Raw genomic sequence first — 11,210 nt, forward strand, 5'->3', positions numbered from 1 at the left:
ATGATCTTTGAGAATGAAGGTTTATACCCTCTCTTATAATCGAATAAACTTAAATTGGGACATTTAACTTTCAATCGGGCTAGCTGTACACAGGGCTGCAGTACATGCAGTAGGCTAGCTAGTATACGCTATATATATATTGTAAGCCTATAGTGAATAATAATATAGTCAGCTGTGTTACGTCTTACGATCTTGAACTTGTACAAGCCTAAGGTATGTACAGTAAGTTTAATCATCCCACATTTCCCTAGGGGCCTAATAATAAGTTTTACTCACTTGCATTCATGATAGTTTACTAGAATTTTATTAGATTTTAGACCCCATCATTCTTTATTATCATGACATCATTGCCATCAGGCATCATCATCATCATTCATCATCATCGACATCATCATCATTCATCATCGACATCATTCATCATCATTATCATCATTATCTTCTTTATCATCATCATCATCATATTAGAAATTAGGAATTAAGCCTGAGCGGGTTTAAAAGATAAAAGATTCAGAACGATATAATTATAAAGTATATTTATCACTGTGTTTCATTTCAGATACGCTTTGTTACACTATTATGAGTATTATGCTATAGCCTGCCCTGAGAAGACTTGATTATGGAAGGATCTGAACTCATTAATAGACCATTCTTGGACCTGCATGGAGCTAATGAACTCCTTACCAAGCTTTATAATATCCAAGCTTCAAACCTAGAAGAACTGAAAAGTTTTACAGACCAAAATTTCTACATCGGATTAGAAAGTCCCATCGATATAGACTGTGGCAGTGGGGATGAGAAATGTGATCAGTTCATTCTAAAGGTATTTCAAGGAACCGCTTTTTCTTTCAAAAACCCATTTTAATATGTCTTACATAACATACATACATGGAATTATTAATGCTAATTTTATCACGAACTATCACAATTTACCCCTATATTTTGTTTGTTTCCTTTCATGTTAACTGTACATGTATTCTCTGAACTTCTATCACAGGAAAAAAAGTCTTGACATTCCTAAAGTATAAGATAATTTCTCATAACACAAGTAAAAAGCTTAGTTGTCATTTAAATCACTTCATCTTTTGATTATTAAAGTATCTTCTTGATACTTTTTAAAAATTGTATGCCTAAGTGTACTCCTTCATTTCATCAAAACAAACTTACCTACATGTAGCATGGAATAGAATGCCAAAGATCTTTAAACTATGATTATTATTTTAAAGGCCAACAGTTGATGCTTAATATTGCTTGGTTGACAAATCCAAGTTATACTATAAATGTACCAACTCATTTCCTTAAATAGTTGTACAACTCCAAAGATTCTGCAGATGGAAACAGGGTGGAGTTGGCGGTCAACACCATGGCATTCCTGTCCAATAAAGAGTTTTGCTGCCCTCGCCCAGTCCGTAATATATATGGCAAACTTGTTCATCTTGAGGCTATCTCTTGTAATGACGGAAATGGAAAGGGTAAGATGATTCTATTCAATTTTACACTGGACGTAGACCGATAAATATGTCTATTTCTGTCAGGGATATGCTCCGCTGAGACTTGGTCTGTCTCTGCGGTATCCCCTCCATCAATAGACCGATAATGGCCATTGGGCTCGTAATGGCAGAGGTTTGACCGACGCTTAACTACAGCGTCTCTGGAGAAAAGGTTGCCAGCGCACCCTCTTCGATTACTCCGTAATTCCCCCTTTTGACAGAGAAAACAAAGCGTTTGAATAAAAATTATTATTTTAACTAAACAATCAGCATACCAGTTTCTTGAAATGTATGATTTGATATCCAAAAATTAAATTCCAAAGAGCCGCTGTACGGTTCCAATGATCGATAGTTGCTTTTACAGCTTGCAGCATACGAATATGCCAGCCAATCATGTTCATGTTACCATTTTCAGTTTATGATGAACTTAAAATGGTAACATGAATATGATTGGCTGGTGCATTCTGGTAGTCTGTTCGAAAATGTTAAAGGTTTTTGTTCAACTTGCTCTCATTTCAATATTTTTGCATCACCTTTATCAAAGGTATAAGTATCCAATAGGATTTGAATAAAAATGTTAGAGCAACCTATTCTAAAACAATATGCCTGTCAAAGCAAAGATCATTTGCCAATCTTTGTCTAAGCCTCAACTTAATTACTGCCATTGTAACAAGTACTACAAACCTTCTATTGATTGTACATGACTTTGGTATTATATATGATGCCTAAATTTAGATCTGCTTGGATATTTTCAGGTTTTGTTGGAAAACATGGTGTGTATATGGTAACTCTTTTGTCATTCTTGCCTGGTCAACCTCTTGGGTCATTGAACACTCTTCCAGATGAGATCTTGGTAGATATTGGCAAAAAACTTGCTCACCTGCACAAGATTTTAGAGGTATAGTGGAATTATCAAATATCAATGAACTTTAAGCGCATCATGTACGTTCATATTAAAGTTACCTTGGATATCTGCTAATATTGTCAAAGCTCTCAAAGCCTTTTTTATTGATATTTTTTAATTATAAAAAGCTATCATCGTATATTTACAATAAACGGCACCCCAAACACCATCTGACCATGAAATATTGATACAATGTGATAATGTAATTAATCAAACTTTCATTACTTGTAATGATAATGTTGCTGTAATTTGGGCATTCTAACCTATGTATGATGTTGTTTATCCCTACATATCTCAATTATCTTGGGTGAATTTAAGTAGTTTGCTGAAAAAAATAATTATGATAAAATGATTTTTAAATGCAAATGAAGTAAATAGTCAAGAGGAAAATAATTGGATAATAAACAGAAATAAGTGGGTATGGAACCTCCTAATATCATTTATGTTTCTCCACTTTTTTCTAAATGCTAAATGAACACACTTTAGTTATAACCTGATATTCGTTTTGTATTATTTTCAATCAGGCGTCCCTTGATGGTTTTTGTAATGAAGATCGAAACCTTCAAAGGTTGGTAAAGGTACTACTAAACCATTCCATGTTATTGATTTCTTTCTTGAACTATAACTGTAGATCTATCTATCTATCTATCTACCTTTCTATCTATCTATCCATCCATCCATCCATCTACCTACCTTTCTATCTACCTTTCTATCTATCTACCTTCCGATCCATCCATCCATCCATGTTGTATTTTGTATTTATCCAGTCACTTATCTATAATTCATTTATATTCATATTATATACATACATGTATGTGTGTTCAATTATTTATTCATAATTCGTTAATTTTTAGTTTTTTATTTATTAATATTATTGATATGCAAATTCATGGAAAATGACAGCATAACTTAGAAAGTATATGGACCTAGTTCATGAAACTTGGCCATAAGGTTAATCAAGTATTAGTGAACATCCTGCCTGAGTTTCATGTCAAGGTCAAAGGTCATTTAGGGTCAATGAACTTAGACCATTTTGGGGGAATCAACATCAAAATCTTAACCTAAGGTTAAGTTTTTGAAATGTCATCATTATAACTTAGAAAATATATGTACCTAGTTCATGAAACTTAGACATAAGATTAATCAAGTATTACTAAACATCCTGCATGAGTTTCACGTCACATGACCATGGTCAAAGGTCATTTAGGGTCAATGAACTTTGGCCAAATTTGGGGTATTTGTTGAATTACCATCATAACTTTGAAGGTATATTGGTCTAGTTCATAAAACTTGGACATAAGAGTAATCAAGTATCACTGAACATCCTGTGCGCATTTCAGGTCACATGACCAAGGTCAAAGGTCAATAAACTTTGGCCATAATGGGGGAATCTGTTGAATTACCATCATAACTTTGAAAGTTTATGGATCTGACTCATGAAACTTGGACATAAGAGTAATCAAGTATCACTGAACATCCTGTGCGAGTTTCAGGTCACATGATCCAGGTCACATGATCAAGGTCATGTAAGGTCAATGAACTTTGGCCATGTTGGTTTTTTGTTGTTGAATTACCATCATATCTCTGTAAGTGTATTGGTCTAGATCATAAAACGTGGACATAAGAGTAACCAAGTATCACTGAACATCTTGTGCGAGTTTCAGGTCACATTACCAAGGTCAAAGGTCAATGGATATTGGCCATGTTGGGGGTATTTGTTGAATTACCATCATAACTCTGTAAGTATATTGGTCTAGTTCATAAAACTGAGACATAAGAGTCGTCAAGTATCACTGAACATCTCTTGCGAGTTTCAGGTCACATGACCAAAGTCAAAAGTCATATAAGGTCATTGAACTTTGGCCACTTTAGAGGTAATTATTAGATTGCTGTCATAACTTGCAAAGTTTATAGATATAGTGTATAAAATGTGGATATAGGGGTAATCAAGTATCACTGACAAGTTTTAGGTCACATTGTCAAGGTCAAATGTCAATGAACGTAGTATTGTATCATATGAATGGTGTTTTTTGTGAATAATTATTAAAAGGTTGTTTTTCAAAGTCAGCACTGCTGCTATATTGAATCGCGTGATGCAGCTGAGACCGCCAGAGGCATTCCACTTGTTCTTTGTTATGTATTTCTTTGTTTTTTTTCAATGGAAATTATTACAGACCATTTGAAAATAAATTTAATCCAAAATTATTAAAGCAGACCAATTAGAATGAAAAATAATCACCCTTTTTGAATTTCATCTCCTATAAACTTTGTACGCAGGGTATGAAAATTAGCCATTTTCGGCATGACATTGTCTCGTAAAAAGTCACATGGCATCACAATTTTTTCGGGGCTATTTTTTGTGTTCTGGAAATATCGGCCGAAGCATTGTGTGGGGGGCCATCATGCCCCCCTATCCTATTAGGGTTAATGTGCAGATTCCCATGCTGAGAGCAATAATAATTGTTGTACATTTATAATACGCAATTTCTATATATGTATATACTCAACTGCGTATTACAACCTTAAAAGGTGAAAGTGTAACAGGATAGGTAAACCATAAATACAATTCAGTTATAATTACAGGAAAAAGGGAAGCGTACTATTTTCTCCACAAATAATATTTATAACAAAAATTGACTTATTTATTGAAACTCTCATGAAAAAGGGAGGCTTTTAAAGTTTTTGTTTCGTTTTGAACAAGGTAACAGATAACAAGTTTCAGTTGTCAATAGAGTAGACATCATGGAATCAGAAAATCACATGTTGGCACAAATCATAATTGATCTGTTGATTTTACTTAATTCTGTAGTTCAGATAGGCATAGCACACTGGGAAGCATACAGGGCTTGAATAAACTTGGAAAGTAAAAGGAAAAACAAAGGGCATTACTTGTATGGAAAAAAGTTCAACTTTGATACCTGCGGATTTACACATGGGTGGAAATCCCAGGGGGGACGCGTCCCCCTACCCAAAATAGTAGGGGGGACACAATATCAAATGCCCCCCTACTATTTTTGGTCTTTTATGATGGAAAGAAATACATCATTCAAAATCGAAATAAAACATGTATTTTGGACAAGATGACCTTACTGTTTGGGTGATAACCTTTTTTTTTTTTGGCTTGTCAAACTTTCCAGCCCCTGGTCCCCCCTACCTTTTGGGAGAGATTTCCGCCCTTGGATTTACATACTGTACTAGCATCACAACAGTCTGATTAGTTTGGCGTATTATAAGTCAAATAATTGTCTCAAATTAAACATACAAAGCATGCATGTTTTAGGTCCTTTTTTTAAGTCAAATTTTTGTTTCTGGTAATTTAAACAGATTTGTGTGGTACGTCAGTACTATGAAAAAGATTCAACATAGCGAGATTCACCTGTAATTGGACACTAAACATTCATACAGCATTTTGGCTTATATTCTTACTGTAACAGGAATTTCAAGATTACAACCATAACAAACCAACTACCTTCTGTAGTGGAGAGTGGTCACTTGAGAAAGTGATTGGTCAAAGACATCTGCTGGATCTAGTGGACGATAATTTGCTGAGAGATGCTATAACGAAAACTATTGATCTCTATGAGGAACATGTTGAACCCATTTGTCATCTTTTCAAGAAAGGTTAGTAATGCTACCTAAAGTGTAGTAGTCTACAAATATAGACATAAAGACCAATCATGGGGTAGCTGAAATTCCATTATGAAGGATAATTTGAGTGAAACTCTTTACAAGACTTGGCCAGGGTCAAGCCAAATGGAAAGAAACAAATTATTTGATGGGATTTGTAGCTTAAAACATCTTTATTGGTTTAAAAAATAATGCTGAAAACTACAGTGCAACATTAATTTTTCTGATCCTTTATGTTTTACAAAGTGTGTTTGCGTTCAAGAGATTTAGACCAATTTATAATGTCATGTAATTCTCCTCTGTTTTTATGTTGAAGGGATCATTCATGGAGACTTTAATGAGGATAACATAATCATCTCAAAGGAACCCATCCCTAACCAGTCTTCTAAGAAGTTCATTGTGTCTGGAATCATCGACTTTGGTGAAGTCGAGTACTCCTGTCTCATCTTTGACATTGCCGTGGCATTATCAGAACTTGTTGTGACCTACGGGATGTCTGCTCCTAGGCATTTCCTTGAAGGGTACCTCTCAAAGAAAAATATACCCAACACTGAGAAAAATTTGTTGTATTACCTGGTGTTAGTGAGGTATGCACAGCGTATCATGCTCAGTCTGGAAGCGAAGCAGAGAGATCCGTTAAATGAGTACATCATGAAGGATTGTGAAACTTGTGCAGGTCTACTTAGGAAACTGCTTCATATGGAAAAGAATGATGTGTATACCATGTGGAATATTTAGTCAGCTTGTAAGATTTGAAGCATATTGAACCAAGCTTTTCTTTTAGCCTACCAAAACTCTGAATCATAATATTTTATTCACTTTGGATGATTTTTTTTTCTTTAAGGAGTTGCAGTCTACTAGCATTCCAGAAGCAGAAATAGTTATGAACCAAAATTTGAATTGAGTTCACTTGATATTATTGCAACTTTCATTTAATCTTTTTGTATAATACGATTTTCTTTGACAAAACGGGTCAAATTTTTTCTTATATATAAATATTTCATTATAGTCAGAGCTATTGCACAAGAACTTCTTATGTAGTCATCATTTTTGTCTCGCCTGCATAGCAGAGCGAGACTAAAGGCGCCGCTTTCCGACGGCGACGGTGGCGTTGTCAACATTGAAGGTTAAGTTTAAGAAATGTCATCATAACTTAGCAAGTATATGGCCCTTGTTCATGAAACTTGGACATAAGGATAATAAAGTATTACTGAATATCCTGCCTGAGTTTCAGGTCACATGACCAAGGTCAAAGGTCATTTAGGGTCAATGAACTTAGACCATGTTGGGGGAATCAATATCGAAATCGTAACCAAGGTTAAGTTTTTGAAATATTGTCATAACTTCAAAAGTATATGGACCTAGTTCATAAAACTTAGATGTAAGGGTAATAGTGTATCACTGAATATCCTGCCTGAGTTTCCTGTCACATGATTAAGGTCAAAGGTCACTTAGGGTCAACAAACTTTGGCCATGTTGGAGTTATATTAGGAATTGTCATCATAACTTTAAAAGTTTATGGATCTAGTTCATTAAAACTTGGACATAAGACAAACCATATATCCCTGAATATCATGAACGAGTTTCAGGTCACATGACCAAGGTCAAAGGTCACTTAGGGTCAACGAACTTTGGCCATATTGGGGGTATTTGAGGAATTGTCATCATAACTTTGAAATTTTATGGATCTAGTTCATGAAACTTGGACATAAGAGTAATCAAGTATCCTTGAACATCCTGTGCTAGTTTCAGGTCACATGATTAAGTCAAAGGTTATTAAGAGTCAACAAACTGTGGTAATGTTGGGGGTATTTGTGGAATTATCATCATAACTTTAAAAGTCTATGGATTTAGTTCATGAAACTTGGACATAAGAGCAGCAGTGTATCCCTGAATACCTTGTGTGTGTTTCAGGATTATGGCCAAGATCAAAGGTCATTTAAAGGTCAATGAACTCTGGCCTTGTTGGGAGTATGTGTTGAATTGGCATCATAACTTAGGAAGTTTATGGTACTTGCTCATGAAACATCGACATAAGGGTGATCAAGTATGAATTATTGTTTTGCACATGTCTTAGTTCACATGATCATGGTCAAAGGTCATTTTGAGTCAATGGACATAATATTTTATTATATCAGTGTTTTCTTCTATGAATAATTATTCATTAGCTGTTTTTCAAAGGAAGCACTGCTGCTATATCGAATTGCGTAATGCAGGCGAGACTGCCAGAGGCGTTCCACTTGTTCATTGATAGACCAAATAATTTTTTTTTTGTCCTAGGTTTCTTAGGTAATATCTTTTTTGCTCAAATAGTCTCTGAAACTGAATGTTTATTACATATTATGTCTAAAGTATTTAGAAAATAATCATAGGCTTCTATTATTCAATAACAAAACATCAGTAAACTCAACAGACGTTTAACTCTTCCTTTATTGCATGGACTTTAAGCTTTTGGTAGTGAATTTTGTTCTGCGGTAGAATGCGAATCACTGGACTGTGTACTCTGGAAGACGGGGAAAATGGTCATCGGTATACAGTAGCCAGAATTAATGGGATTTAGGAATTCATTTGTATATATATTATCAATACACATACATGACCTTGTTGTCACTCTAGTAGGTTTGGTAATCAGAGGTATGAAGTTATAAGAAAGGAATGTATATTTAAAAATAACCGAGTATTGTCCTTTGACGAGTGCTTAAGAAGGTCAAAATTGAAATCACATGTTGTATAACATCGTTTATTTTCTGATATTATTTTTTGTAAACATTGGGTAATTAAGTCAATGAAGACATCTGAATTCAGGTGCTTTGTATATAACTCTTATAATACGGAGGCTACCTTTCACAACTGATTGCCTAGGTCTACAAGATTATTTTTCAGGCTATTTAGACCACTTCGGTGGCGAAATCGTCCCAAACCTCTTCAAACCTGTTTGTGCTGATATTGATTGATTTATTGTAAATTGTTGGTCCGAAGCCTTGACTATGCAGGCACGTGTTCTAAATTCTATAATTTTCCATGAAAAATAGTACACTTTAGGTGATGCTAGGTGAATTTATGAGAGTTTGTTCACAGATAGATGGAGAATGTGTTTTAATATAGGTATTGGGTGTGGTAATATGGCACCCTCAATGCTTCACAATTCATAGGCAATGAAGTATCCAGTTTGTCTCATTACAGGTCAGTGGGAAAAGATTAATTGGGGACATGTTAAAGCCAATGCTCCACTAGGGTAAAAAAAAATCTGGAAAGTATGGTGTCATTGAGCAATTAGCCATTGATTTTCACTGATTCATCTGCCTTTAGCAATCAGATTCAAGGATTTTAGTGACTTAAAGTATTTGTCAGTGAAAATTGCTGACTTGTATGCATATGCTCTCAGGAATCATATATATATAGATAGATACAAATAGATGCAAGTAGAGACCACATCATTTCTGGCAAGTTGTTCAAATTTATTGCCAAATAGTTTGTGTGACTAAAAATATATTTTTGTATTAAAAATCTTCTAACACTGATCAGTACTATAATTTCACCTGTTTGTCTCACCTGAACCAAGTTACATGAAGGCAGAGACCTAGTAATCACTTTTTCTGTTGGTCTGTTGATCTGTTACAAAAAGTTTTTGCTCAATTTGCTCTCATTTCTTTATTTCTGCATCAATTATGTTCACCCTTCATATATATGATCCTTGAGTAAACATTCTTTTTTTTGTTTTAAGTTTCAGATATGTAACTGATATATTTATTATAAGATAAGTGTTCAAATGGCCTTTTGAAACAAAAATATAAACATTACATAGATGTTTCTTACATCCTCAAATGTATTTCTGTGTAAAAGAAGTAATGAATGCAGAAAACATTTATTATTCATTATACTTTTTTAAGATTGGAATGTTAGATGATAATTTGCATTATTACACCTACAAGCCACTTTTTTATAATACAATGAAACCTTTTATTATCCTTTCAGATGTTTGCTTGCTGCATACCTGTCCTATGTATTTTACGTTATCTGTACCAATGAAGAAAAAAAGAGTGCAATATTATTAATATTCAACTCTGTGAGGCCGTTATCCAATCAAGGAGAGGTGATATCTCCTTGATCCAACTCTTATCTTTCCTCATATGCATGTTCAGTCTTGCACAAAAAAGTGTTTTCACATGGATATTTATTTTGTGATACATCAGGTATATTGCATTCATATCGCATTCTTTTTTCAGCTCGTGCTATGTTTATACTGATGAATGCAATGTTCAAGTTCAAGGTCATTTATTTCATTCACCATAAAAACATGTGTACATAAACAAGAGAATTATCAGAAACAATTAAAGGTAAAAAGACAATACAACTACATAACAAACAGTTTTACGGGTTTTTTTTCTCCAAAAAATAGCTAGAAGCCTGTATTTGATATACCCCTCAATTGCATTCAATATACAGTTATTGAATTTTAACCAAAGTTTTATTCATGCTTTTAAATCATAAATAAGGATTTCTATTATGACTTGTGACATATAATTATTTTGTATTAAAATAAAAAACTGTATTTCAATGAAAAGAAAAGTTTGTTGATTTTTTTTATATATTGCATGAATTCTGGCTTATGGTAATATAAAAAAAACAAAGTATGTGCATTTCCTTTATTTTGAACTCTGAAGGGTTTACTTGAAGTCATTAAAAGAGACAAAGTTGACTTGCTATATAAGCAACTCGTCATCTAGTTTTACATCACTGATATGTTGACTTGCTGACTCTTTCAGTTCGTTGTTTCTATCAAAACATCTAGTCTTATCTTTGTAAATAGATTTAATTGCAAAATATGAAATAGCTTTCATGACATTTTTCTCCCGCTCATGAGGCCAAATTATTTAGTAACCTATAGCCATTATTTATTTCCACTGACCAAACATGTCAGTTTCTTACTTTTAAGTTGAAAAAAAAATCATTTGTCTTGTCCAAAACAAGTCTTCAACTTATTAATTTTCCTGAAATAAAGCTAAAACAAAATATGTATTAAGAGATGTTTGTGTGAGAGGGAGCAGTCTGAGGTAAGGGGATGAAAGAAGGGGGAAATAAGTCTGAAAGAGAGGAAAAGAGAAGACCTTAAGACAGAGAAAATGGTTTGAATTTTAATAACTTTATATAATCATAACTAGAAAATCACAATTATAGATCTTCATGACAGC

General features: G+C 33.8%; 1 protein-coding gene across 4 annotated transcripts; it reads left to right on the forward strand.

The window, feature by feature from the left end:
* The first annotated feature begins 2 nt into the window (after window positions 1-2).
* LOC129260964 (hydroxylysine kinase-like) lies at window positions 3-10,759 on the forward strand. 4 transcript variants are annotated; one of them, XM_064114185.1, is made up of 7 exons: window positions 88-213; window positions 557-820; window positions 1,304-1,469; window positions 2,243-2,385; window positions 2,916-2,969; window positions 5,826-6,012; window positions 6,335-10,753. In XM_064114185.1, exons 2-7 carry the CDS (start codon window positions 617-619, stop codon window positions 6,754-6,756), a joined length of 1,176 nt encoding a protein of 391 aa, XP_063970255.1. In that variant the 5' UTR covers window positions 88-213; window positions 557-616; the 3' UTR covers window positions 6,757-10,753. The 4 variants fall into 4 exon arrangements, with proteins under 4 accessions (XP_063970257.1, XP_063970255.1, XP_063970258.1 ...); XM_064114186.1 differs by having other exon boundaries at window positions 103-222; XM_064114187.1 differs by lacking the exon at window positions 2,916-2,969 and having other exon boundaries at window positions 3-213; window positions 6,335-10,759.
* The last annotated feature ends 451 nt before the right edge of the window (window positions 10,760-11,210 follow it).

This window comes from Lytechinus pictus, unplaced genomic scaffold (assembly GCF_037042905.1).
Source record: "Lytechinus pictus isolate F3 Inbred unplaced genomic scaffold, Lp3.0 scaffold_19, whole genome shotgun sequence".
In the NCBI taxonomy this organism is placed as follows: domain Eukaryota; kingdom Metazoa; phylum Echinodermata; class Echinoidea; order Temnopleuroida; family Toxopneustidae; genus Lytechinus; species Lytechinus pictus.